At 48.2% G+C, this 26,028-nt stretch overlaps 2 protein-coding genes across 2 annotated transcripts; both read left to right on the top strand.

Annotated features, from left to right (window-relative positions):
* The first annotated feature begins 345 nt into the window (after positions 1 to 345).
* Positions 346 to 11,229, top strand: RABIF (RAB interacting factor). The gene is made up of 2 exons (XM_047705362.1): positions 346 to 660; positions 9,382 to 11,229. Exons 1-2 carry the CDS (start codon positions 361 to 363, stop codon positions 9,625 to 9,627), a joined length of 546 nt encoding a protein of 181 aa, XP_047561318.1. The 5' UTR covers positions 346 to 360; the 3' UTR covers positions 9,628 to 11,229.
* A 5,899-nt stretch (positions 11,230 to 17,128) lies between these two features.
* On the top strand, positions 17,129 to 25,647 carry LOC125086043 (tubulin alpha-8 chain-like). The gene is made up of 5 exons (XM_047705085.1): positions 17,129 to 17,256; positions 19,133 to 19,355; positions 20,732 to 20,880; positions 22,884 to 23,564; positions 25,252 to 25,647. The coding sequence occupies exons 1-5, from the start codon at positions 17,254 to 17,256 to the stop codon at positions 25,543 to 25,545; spliced, it is 1,350 nt and encodes a 449-aa protein (XP_047561041.1). The 5' UTR covers positions 17,129 to 17,253; the 3' UTR covers positions 25,546 to 25,647.
* Positions 25,648 to 26,028: the final 381 nt, after the last annotated feature.

Genomic DNA, 26,028 nt, shown 5'->3' with positions numbered 1-26,028 from the left:
GAACAGAGACCAGCAATTAAAGTTTCCAGGCACCTTTTTCCAACACCAAAAAGGTACATGTCCCTCTAAATAGTCTTTTACTGAAGGAACTAACATGGATAAGACTTGCTGATGTGTAGTGTGACCCGGATTCCCTTCACATCGCCTCCAGAAACGTCCCCATTCGTTCCTAAGACTAAATTTAAATTTCAGTAAACAAAGATTTGGTCAACTTTAGTGAATTACCTACCCGGGTTTTACTCAATAATAAGGGAAGGCCGGTGACCAGGTGAGTATGAAGAGAGGATTTGTCACGTCCCAGGAAGTGAGTGACCCTGTCACAAAGCCGGCGGACACCTAACCACTCAGGTTAAGCGATGAATGGGGCGCTTGCGCAGTAGAATCCAGAGCGGGGGAAGCGGACGCCTGCGCAGAGCGGGAGTGGTCGCACGCTCCCCGCCCCGTCTCGGAAAGCCGCGCCAGCGCAGTTCCGAAAGATCCCGCAGAGACAGCGCCTGCGCGGCCGTGGCCGAGGGAGCCGTGGCGGTAGCGGCGATGGAACCAGCCGAGCCGCTGAACGACTTAGTGTCAGCCGAGGGCCGAAACCGGAAGGCGGTGCTGTGCCAACGCTGTGGCTCCCGGGTGCTGCAGCCAGGAACCGCTCTCTTCTCCCGCCGACAGGTAGGGAGGCAGGTTGGAGGCGGCTCACACCCGCGCGTCTTCACAGGGGCCGCGGCGGCTGGAGTCCCGTTCCCCGCGCGCGTTTCCGGAGACCGCGCCCCTAGTCGCGGCCCGGCTCCGCCCGAGGCTGTCCGCGCCGGAGTTGCGGCAGGAGCGCAGCCCGGGGCCGGTCTCCCGGGACGGCCGACCCCCGGCCCCAGCCCGGCGCTAGGTGTGGACGCTGCTGCTCCGCGTGCGTTGCGGTGCGGGGCTGAGCCGAGCCCGCCGGCTTCCGAGGGCTCGGCGCGCCGGGACGCACGCTGCGGAGCGGCCCGATGGCGCCCGGTGTACCGGCACTCCCGGCCCGCATCGCGCCGCGCCGCCGCTCTTCCAGACGTCGGGCGACCCCTTCGCTCCAGGGGGAGCTCCCGAAACAACTTTAGTGTAGGGGTTGTGACAGATGCCTCCCGTGACCTACACGCTTTACCAGGGTACTGGGCGGAACGCAGAGTTTCCCACACGAATCCTGTTTCAGGTGGGATGGACACCTCAAGTCAGTTTTGAAGGAAGATTTAATTTCTGTTTTAATCTTTTCTTCAAGTTACGAATTGTGATCTGTTCATACTGTCATCACCCCCCAAAGGGGAAAGCTGAAAACAGTTTTTGTATTTTTTTTAAAGATTTTATTTATTTGACAGAGAGAGATCACAAGTAGGCAGAGAGGCAGGCAGAGAGAGAGGAGGAAGCAGGCTCCCTGCTGAGCAGAAAGCCCGATTCGGGGCTCGAACCCAGGACCTGGGATCATGACCTGAGCCGAAGGCAGCGGCTTAACCCACTGAGCCACCCAGGTGCCCCCCGTTTTTGTGTTTTGGTAAATTTTCATTGAGGTGTAGCATACCCACAGGAAAGTGCAAAGTATAATCTCATTCCAGCTATGTGCATACCCTGTCACTCAGAATTGTCCCTAAAAATATGCTCTGCCCTCATGACCTAAGGCACTGGGAGTTAGGTATCAACATAAGAATGGGGGGGGGGCACGCTCAGTCTATAACAGGGTGCTCCTAGCAGCTAGTACTGAGAAACCAGGAATGCTGCCAGGCATCCCGCAAAGCCTAAGACACCAACCTCCCTCCACCTGGCCCCACAACAAAGAATTCTCCATCCCAGAATGTCAGTAGTACCAAGATTGAGAAACCATGGCCTAAAGATTACAAAGCTCATTCACATGTGTAATCCCAGTTGAGTTTACAGTATCGTTAGTATTTGTCGTTTATACCACTAGCCTGTGAGGTCCTGTATCTTACCCACCTGCGTATCTCCTACACTTAAGACTGGGCACATAGGGGTGCTTGGGTGACTCCGTGGGTTAAGCCTCTGCCTTCCGCTCAGGTCATAATCTCAGGGTCCTGGGACTGAGCCCCACACCAGGCTCTCTGCTCAACCAGGATCCTCCTTACCCCTCTTTCTCTGTCTGCCTCTCTGCCTACTTGTGATTTCTCTCTCTGTCAAATAAATAAATAAAATCTTCAAAGAAAAAAAAAAAAAAACACACCGTGCACATAAGATAATAGTAGATAATTAGATGTAAATAAATTAGTGAACAAAAGCTATTAGCCCAGTGTAAATAATGAGTTAGCAGGGAGAGAATGGACTAGTATGCCACTGCTGGTGCAGCATGTGTTCTTTGTAAGTCCTATAACTTTTGGGGTTTTCTTAAGATTTTTTTTTTTTTTATATTTACTGTTTTATTTATTTGGTGCAACATGTGTTCTTTGTAAGTCCTATAACTGTTTAAGATTTTATTTATTTTGGGCGCCTGAGTGGCTCAGTGGGTTAAGCCTCTGCCTTCTGCTCAGGGTCCTGGGATCGAGGCCCGCATTGGGCTCTCTGCTCAGTGGGGAGCCTGCTTCCCCCACCACTGTCTCTCTGCCTACTTGTGATCTTTCTCTGTCAAATAAATAAATAAAATCTTTTTTTTTAATCTTTTTAAAAAAATTTTTTTTGAAGATTTTATTTATTTATTTGGAGGGCGGAAAGCAAGCACAAGCAGGGGGAGCAGGAGGCCGAGGGAGATGCAGGCGCCCCGCTGAACAAGGAGCCCACCGTGGGGCTCGATCCAGGACCCTAGGACCACAACCCGAGCTGAAGGCAGCCACTTAACCAACTGAGGCACCCAGGTGCCCCTATAACTGGTTCGGTTTCACATATAAAATGTTCACACCCTTGAATTTGGTACTGCTTGAAATCTTATCTAAAATTGATGACAGAGGAAATTATAATGAAGCCGAACAGAGATGGAGGGAACAGCAGTGTGATGTTTCGCTGTTGTTAGAGGACGTATAGTATGTTTGAAGAACTAAAAAGTTCAACTTGGCCAGAACACAGGACGTAATACAACTGGCAAGAAGTGAGGCCAGACGAGTTGAGGGGATTGGAATAGACGAGGTGAGGGAGCTCTGGGGAGGACTCATCCCCTTGCGGGGTAGAAGCCCCTCAGTGAGGGTAGGATGTGGAATCAGAAAGTTTCCTTTTTGGAAGCTAAGCCAAGTGCCAGTCAGCTGTGGATACTACAGGGTGACGAGGCCACCTCAGATGACCGTGACCAGTCACTGGATGGCAGAAACCTTAAAGGAGCAAAGGTGGATGTGAGGATATAGGAGTAAGAATTTGGAAGCAAGAAGAGCACTGGTTCCCATTCCCCATCCAGAGTAGGAGGAGTGTCAGAGAATGGGCAGCACCCAGGAGTCAGTGGCGGTGTCCTCGGCCAAGAGCCTTATTTCTTTAAAGACAAAGAGAAAAGGGAAACACTCACCAGAGTTTGAGAATGTAGGAAAGAGTGATGATGTTATAAGAGAAGAGGGTAATTTCCTTTGTCCCATTTTTTGGAGCGGGAGATTCGTGGCAGGAGTGGGCAGTGGAAGATTAACTCAGAGAGAGGAGGTACAGAGCGGTGTCTGGTGAAGAATATGAGAGCAGAGGACCTGAGAGCGCACCCAAGAGCACTTTCTTCTGAGGCAAAACATGTCCTTAATCCAGACTCAGCCAGTACACTGTGGGACCTGTATCCTGGGGAAATGAAAACCTATGTTCACACAAAAACCTGTACATGAACGTCCATTGCTCCTTTATTCATAATATCCCCGCAATGGAAACAGCCCAGGTGTCCTTCAACAGGGGAATGACTAAAGAGACTGGTCAGGCATCCGCTGCAGTGAACGACAGTGGAGTGACCTAGTATGCATACAACTTGGGACGCATCTCCAGGGAATTCTGCTGAGTGAAAAAAGCCAGTCCCCAAATATTACATACTATATGATTCCATTTCTGTGCCGCTTTTGAGTTTTAGAAATGGAGAGCAGGCGAGGGATTCCCGGGGTTAGGAACGGGGGGCTGGGGGCTTTGGTAAGTCTGGTTAAAAAGGTGATGAGAGGGATCCTCCTGCTGGTGTCTTGACAGCAGTGGTGGTGGAGACATGAACTTACCCAGGGTAGAATTGACAGAACTCTATATACACACGTTAGGCACAGAAAGGAGTCCAAGTAAACGGGGGACATCTGAATGAAAGCAGCGGAGTGTATCCGTGTTGATGTCCTGGTTGTGATTTTATAATCTGGTTTTGCAAAATATTACCATCAGGGGAAACTGTATTACCAAAAAGAGGGTACATGGAATTTCTGTATTGTTTTTTTTTTTTTTAAGATTTTATTTATTTATTTGACAGAGATCACAAGTAGGCAGAGAGGCAGGCGGGGGGGGAGCAGGCTCTCCACTGAGCAGAGAGCCCGATGCGGGGATCGATCCCAGGACCCTGAGATCATGACCTGAGCCGAAGGCAGAGGCTTTAACCCACTGAGCCACCCAGGCGCCCCTGTATTGTTTCTTAAATAGAAATAGTAGGGCGCCTGGGTGGCTCAGGGGGTTGGGCCGCTGCCTTCGGCTCAGGTCATGATCCCAGGTCCTGGGTTCCAGCCCCGAATCGGGCTCTCTGCTCAGCGGGGAGCCTGCTTCCTCCTCTCTCTCTGCCTGCCTCTCTGCCTGCTTGTGATTTCTCTCTGTCAAATAAATAAATAAAATCTTAAAAAAAAAAAAAGAAATAGTATATATGTTTTTGTATTATTTCCTCACTAATGTGAACCTGTAATTACCTTAATAAAACTTTAAAACTGATTAAACATTTTAAAAATCAGGACATTATGCTAAGTGAAATAAGGTAGTCACAAAAAGACAACTACTGTATGATCCCACTCTTATGAGGTACCGAGGGTAGTCAGATTCACAGAGACAAAAAGCACAGCGGTGGTTGCCATGGACTAGAAAATGGGGAGTTGGTGTTTAATGGGTACCAAGTGCCAGTTCGGGAAGGTGAAAAAAATTCTAGAGGTGGATGGGGGTGATGGTTACAATAACAACATACATGATATTTAATGTCACTAAACCACACACTAAAACGTGACTTAAACAGTAAGTTTTAGGGGCGCCTGGATGGTTCAGTTGGTTGAGCGCTGAGCGTCTGACTCTTGATTTTGGCTCAGGTCATGATCTCAAGGTCCTGGGAAACCCTATCCCCAACCCCCATCAGCCTCCACTCTCAACAGGGAGCCTGCTTGAGAATTCTCTTTGTCCCTCTTCCCCTTTCTTCTGCTCACGCTTGGTCTCTCTTTCTCTCTGAAATAAGTACAGTCTTTTTTTTTTTAAATTGCTAAGTTTTATGGTATGTATATATAGTTGATCACAAAAATTAGGAATTAGAATGGAACATGCATCTCAACTAGGTCAGGCAATATTCTAGTTCTCTGTTGCTACGTAACAAAACCACCCAAGACTGGTTACTTAAATTATTAACATTTATTTTGCTTTACAGTTTGGGGAGTTGACTGAGCCTAGCTAGACGGTTCTCATTTGGAGTCTTTCATGTGCAGTCAGAAGGGCCATCTGAAACGCTCCCTCCCTCATGTGTCTGCCTGTGGCCTGGGAAGACTCACACACCTGAGCACTGGGACAGGCCCCAGGGGCCTCTCTCCCCATGGGGGCCTCAGAAGCTGCAGTTCTTACATAGAAGCTGAAGGCTCCCAGAGCAGGTGTTCCCACAGAAACTGCCAAAAGCAGCCTGGCCTTTTCTAAGCTAGCCTGTCATCTCCCTCACACTTGACTCATCCGGACTGGCACAGCGGGCTGCCCAGGCTCAGGGAGAGAGGCATGGACTCTGCCTCCTGGTGGAAGGATTGTCAAAGAATTTGTGCACGTTTTAAAACCACCACAAAGGGGCACCTGGGTGGCTCAGTGGGTTAAGCCGCTGCCTTCAGCTCAGGTCATGATCCCAGGGTCCTGGGGTCGAGTCCCGCATCCGGCTCTCCGATCAGCAGGAAGCCTGCTTCCCTTCCTCTCTCTCTGCCTGCCTCTCTGCCTACTTGTGATCTCTGTCTGTCAAATAAAAAAATAAAATATTTTAAATAAATAAATAAATAAATAAATAAATAAAACCACCACAAATACAGAAGGGAGAAAATTTCAAAAAAGTTATCAGAAGTTTACTCTGTATTGTAACAGTTTTTATTTTCATCTATATTGTATGTAGCATGCTTGCCAAGTTTTCTACCATGAGAATGGATTTTTACAAAGAGAAAGAAAGTATTTTTAAAAGGGTACTTACCGGGGTACCTGGGTGGCTCAGTGGGTTAAGCCTCTGCCTTCAGCTCAAGTCATGATCCCAGGGTCCTAGGATCAAGCCCCACAATGGGCTCTTTGCTCGTAGGGAGGCTGCTTCCCTTCCTCTCTCTCTGCCTGCCTCTCTGCCTACTTGTGATCTCTTTCTGCCAAATAAATAAATAAAATCTTAAAAACTAATGAAATGAAAGGGTACTTACCAGTTTTTTTTCCCTTTTCAAAGATTTGCCTGCTGCCCCCACCGCTTGTGCTCTTCTCTCTCTCTTTTTTTTTTTTTAAGATTTTATTTTTATAAATCCCGAATCCTGGGATCATCACCTGAGCCAAAGGTAGACTCTTAACTGACTGAGCTGTCCAGGCTCCCCTGTTAGCAGTTCTTGAAAAAGCAAAAGGAGTTCTGCTGACACTCTCACTCACTGAGGTGCGATGTTCTACATCTCTTTGAAGAGATGGTCCAGGATTAGGGTACTGGCTAGGGTCTTGAGCAGCTAACCCACCTGGTCAGGGAGGGAACTGGCGACTTTGGCCCCCAACCAGCTGAATTAGCAGCCTCAAATTAGATAGTAATATCTTGATTTCCACCCCAGTGGTCTGTCTAGAAAGCCTAATTGTATTCCAAATGTTAGATCCCAGAACTTGACCCTGCAGTAGCCCTGGGCGCTGCAGAGAATGGGTTGGGATCCACACAGATACGTGTACAACGTACACATAAATAAGTCTAGTCTTGTGGGTCTGACTTACATGATTTAAATAAAAATGGGTATGTTGAGAAAGAAAGGGAACAGGACCCAGTCTGACCCCTTGAATGAATGATTAATAGTATTTCCTTTAAAATCTCTACTCAAAAGAGGGGAGCCTGGGTGGCTCAATCATTAAGCATCTGCCTTTGGCTCATGGTCATGATCCCAGGGTCCTGGGTTCAAACCCCGAATCAGGCTCCCTGTGGGAAGCCTGCTTCTCCCTCTCTCATTCCCCCTGCTTCTCTATTCCCTCTCTCGCTGTGTCTGTCTGTCAAATAAATAAAATATTTTTTAAGAAAAATGTTTTAAAAATCACTACTCAGAGGAACCTGGGTGGCTCAGTGGGTTAAAACCTCTGCCTTCAGCTCAGGTCATGGTCCCAGGGTCCTGGGATCGAGCCCCACATCGGGCTCCCTGCTTGGCAGGGAACCTGCTTCCTCTTCCCTCTCTGCCTGCCTCTCTGCCTACTTGTGATCTTTGTCTGTCAAATAAATAAATAAAATCTTTTAAAAAAGAAATAAAAAATAAAAAATCACTACTCAAAAGGGACTGCAGAGGTGTTTGGGATTATAAAAAAATAAACAAAAGACAGTAGGAGGGAAGCTGGTGCTCCTTTGTTAGACACTTTTTAAACTAACGTTTAAAAAGTCTTTGATATTTCTCCCCTTAAAGTTTCACTCGCCTTCTGTTTAGTTAAGATGTTGCTTTCACACCTACACTATAGGCCAGAAATACTTGTAGGGAAGTTTAGGCCCACAGAGAGATAGAGCTAGGATTGGAACCCAGGTTTCCCGGTCCCTGAATTTTGATTCCTCTTCGCTTCTGCCTGTTCCCATTTTCACTTAGGGTAAAACAAAGCATTGGGGCCTCATTTAAACATTAGATGAGGTGAAAAGGGCGACTGGAATGACAATGTAAGAGGAGGAGGGACTGTCCTCTTTTGTGACATCCTCAAATGCTGTCTCAGGTGACACACCATAGGGTAGTGCACAGATACCTGTGCTTGGGAGATGGGGAGTAGAAATGTTATGGATCCGTGCTCCCTCCTCTTTTCAGTGCTCCCTCCTCCCTATTAGGGCCAGCCACTGGCTAGAATCTGGTCCAGACTTCAGAGGTGCAAACTCCAGGGTATTGAATACAAACCAGCAGCTCTGTGGTTCCCTAACTGTAGCGTTCAGGAAGAGACTTGTTCATCTGTCCCAAAGCATTTGTCTCTTTTGGACTAATGTCAGTACAGTTTTGGTTTTTTTGGTTTTTGTTTTTTTGTTTTTTTTTTTAATTAAAAAAATGTGTTTTTGCTTTTATTCTGCTTGCTAATGTCAGACTAGCTCACTGAGGCCATCCTGTTAGAGTTTGGGGATGCAATAGAAGTGTACCCTCGGGTGGAAAATGGGTGCACTGGCAGCAGCCATAATGATGAGGGACAGAGTAGTAACAAGCTTTGCTGGCATCGTGTCTTCATGTACGCTAGGGCAGCTAAAGGTGTATAAATTAACCATAGAGAAAAAATTAAAGGGTGTGTATGTGCGTGAAGCTTTGTCCTAATGATCAGGAAGCCATGTTGATTAATGGGTACAAAGATCCTTGGGATGATATTCCAAATGGGAAAGGTGAGCTCCTTGCTTTCCTGGGGCCTACATTCCAGTGGAGGGAGACCCATGGTCAATAACTAAGCCAATAAATTAGTAATTTCAGAGAATGATAAGCAATAAAGAGGTAGTGGCATAAAGAAACTTTTGGGGTGACATCTTGCTGGTAATGGTTTATTAGTATTTGCATGGGCCAAAATGAATCAAATTATACACTTCAAGTATGTGCCGTGTGTGTGTCAGTTATACCTCAGGAAAGGTATTTTCAAAAATAAAATACAGTGGGCAGTATGGGAAGCTAACTGAGATTGTTTGGTCAGAGACGGCCTCCTTGAAGAGGTTGCATTTGAGCTGAATATCATGAAGCCAGCCTTGCCAAGATCGGAGGGCAGAGCACACTCACCCTTTCTGCAGAAGGCAAGGCAAGGCAAGAAGGCCAGTGTGGCTGAAGCAGAATGACCTAGATGGAGATTAAGAACAGGCAGGGCCTTACAGACCACGGTAAGGACAGCAGTAAAGCCACATGATAACAGCACATTACCTCTTTCATGTGTCTTAAGAAATCCAGGCATGGACTAGAGGCAACAGAAAAGCCACCCAACATCCTGGTCCATAACTTAGTGATTGGGCTGCTCATTTCGTTTTCATTCCAAGAAACTGCCAGGGAGCATGTGAAGTATTGCAGAATGTGGTGATGATGGGACCGGGCCGATCAGCTTGCGAATTCCTTGTGTTCTCTTCCACTACAGCTTTTCCTTCCCTCCATGAGAAAGAAGCCCGCTCTCGCTGACGGCAGCAATCCTGATGGCGATCTCCTCCAGGAGCACTGGCTGGTTGATGACATGTTCATCTTTGAGAACGTGGGCTTCACCAAGGACGTGGGCAACATCAAGTTCCTGGTGTGCGCAGACTGTGAAATCGGACCAATTGGCTGGCATTGCCTGGATGACAAGAACAGTTTCTATGTGGCCTTGGAACGGGTTTCCCATGAGTAACTGAGGGGAGGGGAACGCAGCTCCAGCCGCGACTATAAAAGCTACTCCCCTCGAGAACTGGCATGTAAGCTGGTGTCCTTGCTCTGGCGCCGCCTTCTCTGTACTGATGTAAATGATGAGTATCGACATGTCCGGCTGAACATGCATAGAGCTGACCCCGATTCCTTAAAGCCTCAAGTGCATGCCTCTTATGTAGCTCACTTTTGCAGCCCAACATCTCCTGATCTCCCTTTTCCCCCAGTTGCAGGACACTGGAACATGTCCACAAATCTCTCATCCCTGGCATCTTGCCTGGGCTCCCTGACCCTGGGCTCCCTTGTTTCTTGCTTTGTAAGAGCAACATCCAGCCTTTCAGCCAAGATGACACATGACAGCTGATGCTCGTGCTAATAGTTCAAATGCCACCTTTTTATCTCATTCAAGAAAGCATACAAGTGTCTGAGAGTGACTTTGTCATATGACTAACTTTATCTACAGTAATTTATTCTTTTTAAAAGCGTAGCATTTACAGACTTCGGAATTTAAGCTACTACTAAGAAACACATTACTTTGGATACACCTGTAATACCATGTTTGAGAGCCGAGCCTCTAGGTGGATAGTGACTTTATATTGTGAAGATGAATATATCCCCTTTTCCCTTCAAATCTTGCCGTGGTTTCTCTTTACATTATAGCCTGTAAGTTGAGAATCAGATTTTCAACCCTATCTGGCAGCCAATCCAAGGAAAACTCAGCCCTGGCTTCGAAACAGAGTGGAGGATGCAGAATATAGGAGGGAGAGACCCTTGCCACATTGTATGTGACTTTGCAGGTTTGTCTTATCTGTGCAGGTAACTCTTTCCTTTGTTCTTAGGAAAGACTTCTCTGATGGATAGAGTCATCACTTACTGAACCTACCAGGAGTGCTCATCGGAATTTGGGTTCATTTGGAATCCTTGTACCAACCCAGAACACAGACTTTCTGTCCAAATGCCACTATCTCTATAGCTGTGGGGACTGCTCTAACAGTTCGAGGTTAGCAGACTGATTAACCCTTCAGTATGATTGTCACTTGTTCTGTCGAAATGAAATAACATCTTCTGAACATCTTCTGAAATAACTCAACATCTTAGGAATTTCTGTGACCAGGTCTCAGGTGTCCTTGCATAAGCCCTACATCTAAGACTGAGGAGACCCTAGAATTGAAATAAGGACTAAACAGAAACCTTACAATCTACAGCCCCTCCTTCTGTATCTGTTCTCTGCTTGCTTCTGCCTTCTTTCTCCCAAGAACTTTTCTAAGGGCTCCCCAACTAAAAAGTGTGGGCCTTGGCCATGGTTTTGCAACCAACATACTCTAGAAAGGTGGCTTCCTTCCGCAGTCATAGCCTCAGTGAGCTCTAGTTGAAAATGAGAGAACTGTTCTCTAGACAGTCAACTGTCCATGATTATGGCATTTGCAGAAAACAACTGTGAGAATTATCCACTCAGGTCAGAAGGAACAAAACCAAGTAGATGCCTCTAGGGGCACATGGCCCCTTCAATCACAAGCCAAAACCTAAGCAAAGCTTTTTTTTTTTTTTTTTTTTAAGATTAGATTTTTGACTTCTCTTTCCTTTTTTAATCACAGAAATAGTATGCGTTCACTGAAGAAAAACACAAAAATGGGTATTAACATTTTTTTAATCCCTCATTTCCACCATCCAGAGATTGCTTCTGGTAGTGTGGTGAAACTCCGGTTCTCAGTGTTTTTCTAAATGTATATATAAACATGTATGATTTTTTAAAATAAATACAATATCATACTGTGCTCTTTTACGACTTGCTTTTTCCATTTGACAAAATAATGACTTCCCATGTTAACAGATAACCATCCATGGACACCCTTGTTTTTAGCATTCCATTATATTTCTGTCTTATCATTTATTTAAACAATCTACTATTAGATTGTCTCCAGTTTCTTATAAACAATGTGATGTAATGTGTGACTTTATAGTTAAATCTGTATACACATTCGTAATTATTTCCTACATTATTAGAAGTAAAATATGCACGTTTTCATGGATTATTGACAGATATTCTTCAGAAACAGCTGTGCAAGTCCACCCTCCTCCAGCAGCGTAGACGAGCACCCATTTCTCTGAAACCTTCCTAACACTGGGTATTTATTATCGTTAAAAGAATATTTTGCCACTTTAATAGAAAAAGTATCTCCTTGTTTTAATTTGCATTTATTTTATGTTTAATGAAATTTTTATATACTTGCTGGTCATTTGTATTTTTTTCTAGAGAATTGCCAAATATTGTTGCCCGAATAGCCAAAAATATCAAGTTGTTATTCTGCCTTTGCAGTTTAAATGGAAATAAAGGCATTTAAACAGTAGAAATTAGATTCCTGTATGTCCTTGGGAAAAATACGCAATTTGAAAAAGCAGAGGAAAGCGGAAACCTGAACCTTAGGGTTTCTCTTGAGGTCTGTCAACTAATTAATTAATCGTTCAGTGTCCCTGTAAAATGAGGATATCACCTCTTTGTTCCCCTTATGCATAATAGGCCCTCATTGGCTCTCAGGAAAAGACTCATGAAATCATTAACTGCTTTGTCACAGATAGAAGTGGCCCGTGAGTATAGAAACCTGCTGCTAGGAGTACAGAAACCAGCAGCTCCTGTTAGGGAGAGCAATTGATTTTTCCAAGGCCTAATTGTTTCTACAAAATTCTTTTAACACAGAGTCAAAGGCGGACAGGGGTGTACTGACATTTTCCATATCATTACTGTGCCATGTGTGAACCTACTCAGGTAACTCCTAAGTGTAACCTCGGTTCCTGATCATGGTACATGGGTAATTTTGGATGACCATCCGACTGAGGGCAACTAGAAAGGCTGGACAAAGTATTTTAAATATCCAGAGGCCTCAGAGAACTAACATGTGTTTGAAGAATTACTGGACCAGGACCACTGAGAAGATAGTTGCCCTGAGAACCGGACTCAGTACTACAGGCCACTCTTCCATTGGGGGCATTTGCAGTGTGGAGAGGGGCAGGTCAGAGCCTGGTGGGTGACTGTGACAGCCTTCCAGAAGTAGGGGTCTGGGCCTGTCAGGGGGTGGTAGACTCTGTAAGTGTTTCTCACATTGGGTCGAGGCTCTCAGTCCTTTGCACCCCAAGAACAGGGGTGAGCCAGAGTAGGAAATAGAAAGGCTCACTCAGGAGATGCATCTAGGCTTCCAATGATAGCAGTCCTTGAAATCAGATTAAGTTGATCCCAGAGTAGTGATTTCCCCAAACCCTTGGCATAAGCAGACAAAAACTCTCTGGAGAAAAAATGTCATCACCCTAAACTTTGACTTGTTTCTACAGTAATTTTGCTAATACAATATCCTGAATACAATAAAATGGAACCAAGCATATGGGACAAGATATTAAGAAAACCAGTGAGGGGCGCCTGGGTGGCTCAGTGGGTTAAGCCGCTGCCTTCGGCTCAGGTCATGATCTCAGGGTCCTGGGATCGAGTCCCGCATCGGGTTCTCTGCTCGGCAGAGATCCTGCTTCCCCCTCTCTCTCTGCCTGCCTCTCTGCCTACTTGTGATCTCTCTCTGTCAAATAAATAAATAAAATCTTAAAAAAAAAAAAAAGAAAACCAGTGAAATAGGAGACCGTGGAAAGAGGCCCACAGGAGCCACAGACGGTGGAGCTCTCAAACACAGACTATGAAATAACTGCTTACTCTGTTCAAGGAGATAAACAAATTTAGGGAATTTGAACAGATACCTGGACATGTGAAAAAAATACAAATTCTAGAATTTCAAAAAATCCAATAACCAAAATAAAGAATTCAGTGGAAGTTGGTTTTGTTTTTTAAGATTTTTATTTATTAAGAGAGAGAGAGAGCAAGAGTGAGAAGGAGCAGGGGGAGAGGGAGAAGCAGACTTCCCACTGAGCACAGAGCCCTGGTGTGGAGCTCAGCCCCAGGACCCCAGGATCATAACCTGAGTTGAAACAGGCAGATGTTAACCAACTGAGTCACCCAGCCGTCCCTAGAATAAATTATATTTCCGATGCAGTGAATAATAGTGGGTTAGAGGCCAGGTAAAGAACTGTTGTTGTTTTCCCAATGCTTTTTGATAAAGACAATGAAAACTTGTGGTAGAGAATCATGCACAGAGTACATCTATGTGGTCATGACCACATCTAAGTCTTCACAGGGTAAGAAAATAAAGGTGTTAACTTCAGTATTGTCAATCTTTCCATTGTGACCAAGGTGTTCTTGTGTTCAGAGAGTTAAATTCCTGGAATATGTCAAAATGTATCTAAATGTCAAAATTTAAGGTCGAGAGAAGTATCCACCCAGTTTGCTTCAAATCTATTGAAACTTAGAATTCATTTAGCCTTGTATGGAAACAGTGTTATCCACGAGTAATTAGTAGCCAGTGACACAAAACTCCGAGTACCCAAAGCACGGTGTTACAACCAGTGGTTCTAATTTTTGCACATCAGGAACAAGTCGTCTGCAACAATTAGAGCAGGGTCCCTTCAAAATCCAGACCTGGTGACCCCAGACATCCTATTTCAGATATGGGGCCAGGATGAACCATTACCTGCGGGAACTGGTAAAGAGATTAAATGTGGGCTAGGGACACTTACAGTCCTAAGGAAGTGAGGGAAGAGTTACCAACTCCTGGTGGGTTTATACAATCCTTCCCTACTTTGTCCTAAATGGGTTCTGCTATGAGATGTGAAATAGGGACTGGGTGGAAAGAGGTTCCATCCTAGGGAGCAGTTGCCCCAATCCCAGGGTAGGTGAATTTCAAGATAAGACAATAGGGGGAAAAGCGAGCTCACAGATACACCCAACTTTGGCAGCTTTGCTAGAGTGGCCATGAATTGTTAGGTAACTCAGTCATTTGAAAAGCAGGTACTACCTCTACAATGTTGGCACTGACTCAAGAATGAATAGGTCAGGTATGGCCCTGGTGTCTCCCTGTCTACCTTGATTCTTCACCAGCGGATGAACAGGATATTCTTTTTTTTTTTTTTTTTTTAAGATTTTATTTATTTGACAGAGATCACAAGTAGGCAGAGAGGCAGGCAGAGAGAAGGGGAAGCAGGCTCCCTGCTGAGCAGATAGCCTGATGCGGGACTCAATCCCAGGATCCTGAGATCATGACCTGAGCCGAAGGCAGAGGCTTAACCCACTGAGCCACCCAGGCGCCTTGAACAGGATATTCTTGTTCCCACAAAGCCTCTCCATCTTCTTTGTCCCTCCCTCACCCAGACGGGACTGTGGGTTTCCTTTCAATTCAGTGTTATTTGATTCTTTGTGGCAAGGCAGGACAGGAAGGAAGTACCTATCGGGAAAGGATACAGATTTATCAGGAATCTTTAGATTGTTTGAAACTTAGAGGTAACCATGACCTTTCCCTCTGAACTTCAGTATATCTTAAATTCTTGAAGAACTGTGTAAAAATGGCATGTCTGCAATGGCACTAAGCTTGAGATCAGCGGAGTAATATAGAGAAAAAGATGAAAGTTAGAAAAAGAATCTAAACTTTGGAGGGCACATGGGTGGCTCAGTGGGTTAAGCCTCTGCCTTCAGCTCGGGTCATGATCCCAGAGTCCTGGGATCGAGCCCCACATCAGGCTCTCTGCCTGCCCCTCTGCTTGTGATCTCTCGCTCTGTCAAATAAGTAAAATAAGACCTTAAAAAAAAAAATCTAAGCTTTGCAGTCATCTAGATAACAAAAATAAATCCAAACACCTTATGAGAGAACTGATTTTAATCTGTGCTCTATAAAGAACACATTGTCAAGAGATGTTGGTTTGTGTCATTTCCACAATAACACAGGATTACTGTTGCAAATATAGTTTTATTTGGTGGTAAAGCCCACTCACTGTATTCAATAATGAAATGGAAGGACATTTTGAACCGGCAGACGCTACAAAGCTGGTGGGATGAATACCTAATAGGCAAGGAAGAGATGATGGTGTGGAGTTTATGCTTTTTGAGTTTACGGCCAGATAGCTTCATTTTAATCACTGATATGCCCACATTCAGTAAGATGTAACATTTGAGTTGTTTTGCTTGGGCCACTAACAGACAATGAATAACTATGTCTTAGCTTTGTATATCCAAGGATTTTCAAAATACCTCTTTGAATGTTCAACCACACTCTCTCACCTTATCCCTTGACCAGAGACAACCACTTTAAAGCCAGCAGCCTCATAAAATACAAGGGTTGGGATCAAAGAACACACTTCAGAGTTTGAAGTTAACCTTTGCACCCTGAATTTAAACCACCAAGCCACCTAGACAAACATTTAGTCTCAAAAACATGTCAAGACACTTTTGAACAATATGTCTAGAGTCTTGTAGAGAAACAGGTGCAGGAATCCAGGGGGGCAGCTGATTTGATGTCACACTGGTGAGTGACACAGTAACTTTATGTCTTCATGAGTTGTATCAACAGAAAGTCATTGCAGCTGCAGATTTTCCTAAAGCAACAATTCAATTCTCCAGGATTGACTGGCATAATCTGGGTGCAGTTCCCTTGCCAGTGGGAAGTGAGAACAGGAGGTGACAGATGCTTCAGACTCCTCTGGAATGTGCTGAACAAATATTAAGGTAATCATTGTGGGGTGTCCAGATATTTGATTAAACCAAATGCCAATTAACCCTCCCAAGCTAAGAAATGGGCTAATTTGTTTCGCTTAGGTATTTAGAAGTAAGACCTCATCTTAGAAACAACTGAGGGAAAATGTGTGTATGCCCTTTCGCATGGAAATATATGAAACCACCACCGGGAGAAAAAAAATACAGAAGTAACATCTATGAACTGCTTAAAATACTGCTTATCACATCACTCTTCTAATCACTAGCCCTCAAAGGTGCTCCACAGCCAGTGGAATTATGTGCAAACTCTTCAAAGTAGCATCCATGTTCACCCTACAAGTCCTCTTCATTGTGCTTTACCCAGCCTGGACCCCTTGCTCGCTCGCAATCGGAGTCACCTGATCTGAAGCGCTTGCCGCAGTGAAAGGAGGTAAATTGCAATTACCTGCGCCTGGAATGCTCTCTCCCACACCTGCTTGCCCAACCCTCCCCCACCCTAGCTGCCTTTTGAGCTCTCAGCACCTGGTTCTCAACACAGCATCTTTCCTTCTCTAGCGGTTGCTGAGCTCCAGTCTGCGCCACCGTCCAAGGTTTATGCACTTTTCGAACTAGGTCCGCCGCGTTACCCGTATAATGACTTAAGACAACAACGGAACAAACGCGTTTCTCCAAAGCGCCAACCTCTCAGATCCAGCACACGCTCCAACAGAGGGGACGAGGGTCGAGCGGCCCGGGAGGACTCGGATCCCCAAGGCTTTCCCTCCCTTTGGCTTTACAAACTGCCCAATGACCTGCTAGGGCGGGGATATTTCATAAGCGCCCGCCCAATAACGGAGAGGGGGGCGGGCCTCGCTGGGAACTCGGCCCAATGAGAGGCGCGGAGCGGGCGGGAGCCCCGCCAGGAGGCATGGCTGGCGGCTGGGCGGGGATATATAAGCCCCAGCTAGCCGGCCTGCTCTGGGATTCCTAGTGTTGCTGGAGACCCGTAACGCGTCTGCAGCCAACGACCCTCCGCAAGCATCACCTGTCGGAATAGCCATGGTGAGAGGGAGCTGGGGGCACTGGCGGAGTCCACGGGGAGAGGGGTGCTGCGCGGGAGAGAGCGTGCTGGGGGCGCCCGAGGGTCCCGGGTAAGGGCCAGCTTCGCGGGAAGGAGGGGAGGCCGGGCAGTCCGGGGTGTGTTGGAGGGTTTGGGCGGTCACGGCGACTACGGCGTGGGGGGCTGTGCGGAAGGCCGGGGACGCCCGCCGCGTCCGAGCGCTGCTCTTCTGAGCTCCTTGCCCGGGAGAGGCGGGGAGGGGCGGACGTGAGCTGGAGAAGTTCTGCGCGCTTCGGCTGCGGACGGGAGGGAAGGGCGCGGGGCAGGCGGGGCGCCAGCGTGGTGAGGTCCGTCCCGCGCTGCGCGCAGCCTGGGGGCACCCAACCCCGGCAGGGCTGGGCAGCGCGCTCCGGAGTTGGGAGCCTGGACCCGCCCCAGTTTTGTCCCGCGGCAGTCCGGGACAAAGGGGCGCCCGCCCCCAGCTGCAGTCCCCGCCTCCCTGTGAAGTCACACTCCCGCGCTGGAGGCCGGACCCGGGCCGCTCGGCCAACTCCGGCAGGTTTCTCCAGTTCTGCACTGTTCGTCCGGATGCCTTCGTCTCGCCCGGCCAGCGGCCAGATTCCGGCCAGAAGTCAGAGGTGCACGACCTTGACCCCTCCCTGGTCAGGCATGACCGTGAGCTCCTCCTGCCCTCTAAGGAGGACTATCTTTACTCCACTTCTCTTCTGGTTGCCCAAGCCCGTGAATTCCCTCAGTTAAACCGAAGGGCTCGGCGTGTGTCAGGCGTCAGGGCCTCCCAGGAATCTTTAGACCCCGCCTGTGTCCTGAGCCCCTGTAAAGGCTCGGACGCTGTCTTGAAGGATAGCTCCTGAAATCGCTAAACTCTTGCCGGTTGTCTTAGAAGACCTCCTCCCGGGGCGCCTGGGTGGCTCAGTGGGTTAAAGCCTCTGCCTTCAGCTCAGGTCATGATCCCAGGGTCCTGGGATCGAGCCCCACATCGGGCTCTCTGCTCGGCAGGGAGCCCACTTCCTCCTCTCTCTCTCTCTGCCTGCCTCGCTGCCTACCTGTGATCTCTGTCAAATTTAAAAAAAAAAAAAAAAAAAAAAAAGAAGACCTCCTCCGCCTCTGGGACGTGTGCAAGCGCTTTCACACTCTAGACTGTGGGCTGGGGGTGAAGGACCAGAATAGAAAAGAGTCTGTCCCTTGTAGGAGTTACCTCAGGAGAGCTGAAAGGGCAGGGCGAGTCTTCTGGCTCCATCGTGACCATCCAGCAGCACTTACCTGGGTTGACTGTGTACTGCGGTGGGCAGGGACAAGTGTCCAGAGTCCGGGTCTATTCCCCCCCCCCCCCAAAAGAAGGGGAGGTTGCAGATGAGTTTTCAGACTAGCTCTAACTCCGAGCCGCTGCCTCTGTTAACCCACAGACCTGAACTTCATCTTCTGCCCCTTCAGAAGGGGCACAGAGTCCCCACCATGGGAGACCCCTTCTCCTAGGGGTCCAGTGCTAGAGGCCCCATCTTGGTGTGCAGGACTCTGAGCTTTCCTGTCCCTGCCCCGCCCAGCACACAGGGCACTAGGCAGTGGGACTTGACGGCTTGGTATCGGCTTTCTTTAGTTCCTGCCCCTGAAGACCTAGGCTTTTTAGCCACCTTCGTTCTTGAGCCCTAAGGAAATGAAAAGAAAATGAGGTCATTTGGCTTAAAGTGTGGGAAGGTCTGGAAAGGGAACCCAGGCTTTTGGGTTTTGGACCATGTAACTCACTGTCAGGCCTCAGGCTCCAGGGAGGGAGGATAAAAGGGTGCTTCTAGGGCCTTTTCAAGGCCCACTTGCTTCCCTTCTCCATTCACACCACATCATCTCTCTGCTTCCCCCCAACAGCGCGAGTGTATCTCCATCCATGTGGGCCAGGCGGGCGTGCAGATGGGCAATGCCTGCTGGGAGCTCTACTGCTTGGAGCACGACATCCAGCCCAATGGCACCATGCTCAGTGACAAGGCGCTGGGCAGCGGCGATGACTCCTTCAACACCTTCTTCAGTGAGACCGGGGCTGGCAAGCATGTGCCCCGGGCTGTCTTTGTAGACCTGGAGCCTGCTGTCATAGGTGAGTGGGCGGGGTTCCCCTCTCCAGCCTGTATTTTTTGTCAGCCCCAAAGTCAGTGGGGAGCTCTGCTTAGGGGAAAAGCTGTTGGAATGCAGGCAGCCCCCTGCCAAGAACAACTCTGAAGTCTGCTCTTTTGTCTAGACTCTGACTTCAGGAGGGGTCCTAAGGGCTTTCTGTGCCGAGAGGGTTATCAGTCAAACTGCTCTGCCCAGAAACGGCCAGATTTTTTGAGTCAGGGGTCAGACGCAGAATGAAGGCTGCAGAAAAGAATGGTTATAAAAGCCGCAACTTTAAACTTACTTCCTTTTTCCTACCCGCAGACTCTTGAGCTTAACACTGCCTACGGAACCGGGCACTGAGAACATTCTTAATGGCCCCCTACTCAGCCTTAACTGGAAGGAGTGGGCCCCTTAATAGGATGTGGACCTGTGGGAACTTGGCTGTTGCTGGCTCCCAGGAGGTTCTCTGCTTCCTCCTTTCTGCATCTGGATCCCCTCAGTTTCCTGTTCCTGACAAGTTTAGCCTACCCTCTCCCCGTCTTTCTTTCTCTCTTTCCTCTTCTCTCTCTTTTTCTTCTTTCCTTCCTTCCTTGTGTCTTTCCTTCCTTCTTTCTCTCTCTCTCTCTCTCCCTTCCTTCCTTCCTTTCAGATTTAACATATTTGAAAGAGAGCACAAGTGTGGGGGAGAGGGAGAAGCAGGCTCCCCACTGAACAGGGAACCCAATGAGGGGCTCAATCCCAGGACCCTAAGACCGTGACCTGAACCAAGGTCAGACACTTAACCGACTGAGCCACCCAAGCACTTCTCCATCTCCCCATCTTTCCAAAGACCGTTTTGTAGATGTTAAACTGTGGAGTGGGTTTTCTGCATCAGTCTGTGTTCTAGTCCCAGTCAAAAGTCATTGAGGGCACCTGGGTGGCTCAGTTGGTTGAACGACTGCCTTCAGCTCAGGTCATGATCCCAAGGTCCTGGGATTGAGTCCCGCACTGGGCTCCTAGCTTCATGTGGAGTCTGCTTCTCCCTCTGACCTTCTCCCCTCTCATGCTCTCTCTCATTCTCTCTCAAATAAATAAAATCTTAAAAAAAAAAAAAATAAGTCATTGAGATTCCCCTGGACCTCCTCTGATTCCTCACCAAGTAGAAGTAGCTATGAGGGAAGGCGCTGTTAAAGGGACCCCCTGACTTACCCCCTCTCAGGCCCAGGGAGGATGAACTAGACTTTGGAAGGGGGTCTCTGGAAGGCCTTTTGCCATTCATGCTCCCTTTTGCAGTTTTACCTAGGGGAGCTTAGTTTAACAGCATAAATCCTAGCACCTGTGTCCTCGTGGGGGCGGAGACCAGCCTCTCTTACCTTTGCCCTCTTTCTTCCCCTCAAGATGGGGTAAGAACTGGCATTTATAGGCAGCTCTTCCACCCTGAGCAGCTGATATCTGGCAAGGAGGACGCTGCCAACAACTATGCCCGAGGCCACTACACTGTGGGAAAGGAGATCATCGATCTTGTGCTGGAGCGAATCCGAAAACTGGTGAGCAGACCGAGCGCCCTTGACCCCTTCAGGAGTTCCATGTGTCCTGACTCTCCCTTCCTGGCCTGGGAGGCTGGACACGCGTGGAAGAAAGGGAAACCACAGATCTGTGGCTGTGACCAGGGCCTGTGGTGTCCTGATGGCTCCTTTGGCTTGTCTGTCTCCTCGCCTTCCCCTAGGGGGAGCTGCGTGTCCTGGGTGTGGATCTAGGGTTAGGAGCCGGAATAACTGGTTCTGCCCCGAGTCTGGACTCAGGCTCCTGAGCGGCTGGTTCCTAGCTTTGGCAGGTCTAACCGTCCAATCCAAGCCTTCTTTGAGCTTTGATCCCTCTCTGCCCCCAGCGGGTAGGTGGAAGCTGCTTTGGCTGCTCAGCCTGTTCTTAGATTCCTAAGCAGAACTTTACACCTGGGAGAGGCCCCCCGATTACTGGTTAGTTTTTAACCACTTCCCAGTTTACCCCATCCCTTGCCTGAGGCACTGAGAACCAGGAGTGAGGCCAAGTGGGAGCCGGTACTATGGCACTGGTCCTCTAGAGGGACTGTCCAAACATACTTCTGCAAGACGGAGGACTTGCCAGTCATTGACTTGAGGAATGGGATTCTGTGCTTGCAAAAACAAAGTTCCCTTTGGGCTTCGGATTTTCTTTCTTTCTTTCTTTCTTCTTTTTTTTTTTTTAAGATTGTGATCTCTTGCTCTCTCAAAAAAATAAATACAAACAGCAGGGAGGGGTAGAAGCCGACTCCCGGCTAAGAAGCCCAATGTAGGACTTTATCCCAGGCCCCTGGGATCATGACCTGAGTCAAAGGCAGATGCTTAACCGAGTCACCCAGGTGTCCTAGGATTTTTTTAAGAGATTTTTGGGCTGGGGGGTGTGGGGAGGAGGGATGGTTTGCTTTTTGGGTTTTGTTTTTTGGTTTTAGTTTGGTGAGGTGTTTGGGTTTTTTTAGTTGTTAACAGTTTGCATAAAGCTTGCTTTTTGTTTAAGTGATTTTTATTGGGATATAATTGCCATAGCATTAGTTTCAGGTGTACAACAGAATGATTCACTATATGGATAGATCACAAATAAATGGAGAATTTTTATGTCCTCAGTCCCTGTGTATCTGGTACAGATTGACGCTCTTCTAAAAAAAATGTACACTCCATAAAGGGTGCATTTTTTTGTTTTAAGATTTTATCCATTTATTTGACAGAGATCACAGGCAGGCAGAGAGGCAGGCAGAGAGAGAAGGGGAAGCAGGCTCCCTGCTGAGCAGAGAGCCAGATGTGGGGCTGGATCCCAGGACTCTGGGATCATGACCTGAGCTGAAGGCAGAGGCTTTAACCCACTGAGCCACCCAGGCACCCCCAGATTGACGTTCTTCTAGTCCCAAGATCCAGCTACATCAGAAGTCAGTCTGGGTACTTGTTAAACCCGCAGGTCCCTGGATTCCAGTCTCAAGTGTGGGGCCAGGGAATCTCTATGTTCAACAAGATGCCGCCACTGCCTCCCCCGACCTCCCACTCTCTTGCAGAGTTGAGAGGGCCCAGCTGTCTGACAACAATGTTCCATCCCACATGACCCTCCTCACCTCTCCCCTCCCACCGCCCCTCACTTGCCACTTCATGAACACAGCAATGCCCTTCGAGGTCATCTGTCCCCTAGAACTCCAAACCCCTGTAGGTGTTCTCTTCTCACCTCTACTGAGAAGAAACAAAAGAGCATGAGAGAACTTTCTGGAGTCACAGAAATTTCTGTATCTTGATTAATTTGGTAATGTAGGTATATACACTTGTCGAACCGTTCATTATACCTGCAAAAAAATGTAGTACAAATTGTGGTACACGTCTTATTTTGTTTATTTATTTTGTTTTGTTTGTTTTCTAAATACAGAAGTGAATAAAGTTGTGGTTGGGTCACAGTAGCTTTGGGGACAGAAAAGGGTTCCGTTGGGAGAAAGGGGCTGGAAGCTAGGGGGCGGGGTGGGTCACCTGCCTGCTAACGCTGTTCTCTCCTACCCCAGACAGACCAGTGCACTGGCCTTCAGGGTTTCCTCATCTTCCACAGCTTTGGGGGTGGCACTGGCTCAGGCTTCACCTCCCTGTTGATGGAGCGGCTTTCTGTAGACTACGGCAAGAAGTCCAAGTTGGAATTTGCCATCTACCCCGCGCCCCAGGTGTCCACGGCCGTGGTGGAGCCCTACAACTCCATCCTGACCACCCACACCACCCTGGAGCACTCGGACTGTGCCTTCATGGTGGACAACGAGGCCATCTACGACATATGCCGGCGCAACCTGGACATCGAGCGCCCCACCTACACCAACCTCAACCGGCTCATCGGCCAGATTGTGTCCTCCATCACAGCCTCCCTGCGCTTCGACGGGGCCCTCAATGTGGACCTCACGGAGTTCCAGACCAACCTGGTGCCCTACCCCCGCATCCACTTCCCCCTGGTGACCTATGCCCCCATCGTCTCGGCCGAGAAGGCCTACCATGAGCAGCTGTCAGTGGCAGAGATCACCAACGCCTGCTTCGAGCCCTCCAACCAGATGGTCAAGTGTGACCCTCGCCATGGCAAATACATGGCCTGCTGCATGCTGTACCGCGGGGAAGTGGTGCCCAAGGACGTGAATGCTGCCATCGCTGCTATTAAGACCAAGCGCACCATCCAGTTTGTGGACTGGTGTCCCACAGGTTTCAAGGCAAGCTGGGAATGAAGTCGGGGGTGGGAGGGGTGCAGTGGGGGAGAGGGGAGGCGGTGAGCACGAGGCCTGTGTACCCGCCAAGAGGGGAGATTGCTACAGAGCGCCAGGCAGGACGACAAAAGCTCTAGGGATGGAGAGATTCGGGCAAATAACAGCTTTTTTATTCTGCTCAAAATCTTGTCTTTATGAAAGGAAAAGTAGGTTTCACGTCTCTTAGCCTGGCAAATAGGCACTCTCTGGGTTTGCCTGTCAGGTTGGGACCAATCGTTCACCTGTGCCAGGGACGTACCCACCCAATATGGCTCCTGCTGAGAAGAGCATGCTTCTGGAAACGCAGAAAGGCCTTCCATTCAGATAATGGGCAAGACATGGTCGGAAGATCTATGAACGCAGCCCCTTCCTTTTGAAGTAATGAGGAAGAATTTGTTTATACCCCTTTCTTTTCTCACTCCACATTCCCAGAGGGTACTGAGCACGTTCAAGTTTTATGGGTTTTGTTCCAGGGTGAAATTAGAAAGATTAAAGGTGGCAGCTGTGGCATTTAGAAAACCCACAGCTTCCCTGCCCGGGGTTGCTGTTGCAGACGTGACCATGACAGGAGGGGACACAGGGACTCCGGTGTTAAAGCCAACAGCCATGTGCTGGGACTGAAGAGCTGTCCTATAGCTCAAAACTAACAACCTGGGCTAGGAAGTGTGGGAGGTGAATTCTCCCAACTCCATATTAGGAAAGCTTCAGCTACTGGGAGAAGGAATAGGCTGCCTTCAGGAAGTAGTAAGCTTGCTGTCTGGAGAGGCAGTTAAGAGGGAAGTTGACTTTTTTTTTTTTTTTTTTTAAAGATTTTATTTATTTGAGAGAGAGACAGAGTGAGAGAGTATGAGAGGAGAGGTCAGAGGGAGAAGCGGACTGCCCATGGAGCTGGGAGCCCTATGTGGGACTCGATCCCGGGACTCCAGGATCATGACCTGAGCCGAAGGCAGTTGCTTAACCAACTGAGCCACCCAGGCGCCCCGACTTTTTTTTTTTTTAAACGCTGAATATGAAATGTATATGTTCTGACAGAGCAGTGTTTAAAGTAGGTTAGTTTTAGATCCAATTGGAGATCTCCCAAGATTTTATATTTTTTAAACTATTTTCTAAACTATAGAAAAATGGGGAGATTAGTACAATTTACATGTACACTGTCTAGATTCAACATCTGACTCTCCTAGGCTTCCTTTATTTTTGCTTTGCTGACCCATTTACACTCATTTACAGACATTTCTGACCCACTGGTCTGTTTTTGTGCCTAACAAAACTAATACTCCTCCAAAATAAGAATACCTGAGTCAATATTTGAACTTTCCCAATTTCCACAAGTATCTCTCATATCCGTTTGCCAAAGTCAGGATATAATCTAGGCCCAGGCATAGTATTGGTCTCTTCATTCTTTTAATGTAAAGCAGCCGCCCTTTTTCTGGGCGGTGGTTTTGAAGGGACTGGTCTTAGTGTCTTGAAAGTCCCACATTCTGGATCCGTTTGTTTCCTAATGGCGGTAAACTTGCTCCCTTATCCCTGTGTTCCTTAGACTGGCAAATGCCAGACACCAGGGGATAGCCCCTCTCCGGGCTTTGGGAGTCCTTCCACAGACCCCTCCCCGGGAACCCAGAACCAGGAGCTTACCGTGCTTGCTTTTTCTTCTTAGGTTGGCATTAACTACCAGCCCCCCACAGTGGTGCCCGGGGGCGACCTGGCCAAGGTGCAGCGGGCCGTGTGCATGCTGAGCAACACCACAGCCATCGCCGAGGCCTGGGCCCGCCTCGACCACAAGTTTGACCTGATGTACGCCAAGCGGGCCTTTGTGCACTGGTACGTGGGCGAGGGCATGGAGGAAGGAGAGTTCTCAGAGGCTCGGGAGGACCTGGCCGCCCTGGAGAAGGATTATGAAGAAGTGGGAACAGAGTCTATAGACGGCGAAGATGAAAGTGAGGAGTTCTAGGGGGTCCTGGCCCCTGCAATGCCCGGTCTCTCTACCTAGTTTTGTATTTCTTGTTCCACTGTTTCCCTAACCCCCTACCAATACAGTCAGTGTTGCAAGTGATGTGGAGCTCTGTGATGTGAGGTTCTGCCCAGGCACGGGCCTTCACTAACTTCCCAACATCCTCGTCGTCCTTCTGAGTTAAGGGGCAGGGCGGCCTCTGCCTCCCAGGGCTTCCAGCCAGGGGGGTGGCCTACAGGAGGACCGATCAGACCACCCTGACACCTAGGCAGGGGCTCAGGACCTGGCCTGTGGTGCCTTGACGGCACATGGTGGTTCCCTGTGTGTACCCCCTTATCCCAGCACCCCCCAAAGAAAGGTAAACCTTCTAGAGGTTCTGGCGAAAGCTGCTGGAAGTTTGTCTGCCCCTAGCATTCCAGGACAGAAAGTCTGTCTCCGTTTCAATGCCAGGAAGGAGTCAAGTATGTTGGGGTTTTTTTGTTT

This window comes from Lutra lutra, chromosome 15, assembly GCF_902655055.1.
Source record: "Lutra lutra chromosome 15, mLutLut1.2, whole genome shotgun sequence".
In the NCBI taxonomy this organism is placed as follows: domain Eukaryota; kingdom Metazoa; phylum Chordata; class Mammalia; order Carnivora; family Mustelidae; genus Lutra; species Lutra lutra.
Note: the sequence above shows the minus strand (reverse complement) of the source record. Positions and strands in the feature narration are given on the sequence as shown.

What these genes read in the sequence shown, in the direction of transcription:
- RABIF (XM_047705362.1), top strand. Translation starts at nt 361, where the DNA reads ATGGGGCGCTTGCGCAGTAGAATCCAGAGCGGGGGAAGCGGACGCCTG. An exon ending in CTCTCTTCTCCCGCCGACAG is followed by an intron (nt 661 to 9,381) that starts GTAGGGAGGCAG and finishes CTTCCACTACAG; the next exon opens with CTTTTCCTTCCCTCCATGAG.
- LOC125086043 (XM_047705085.1), top strand. An exon ending in CCTGGAGCCTGCTGTCATAG is followed by an intron (nt 19,356 to 20,731) that starts GTGAGTGGGCGG and finishes CTTCCCCTCAAG; the next exon opens with ATGGGGTAAGAACTGGCATT. An exon ending in TGGAGCGAATCCGAAAACTG is followed by an intron (nt 20,881 to 22,883) that starts GTGAGCAGACCG and finishes CTCCTACCCCAG; the next exon opens with ACAGACCAGTGCACTGGCCT.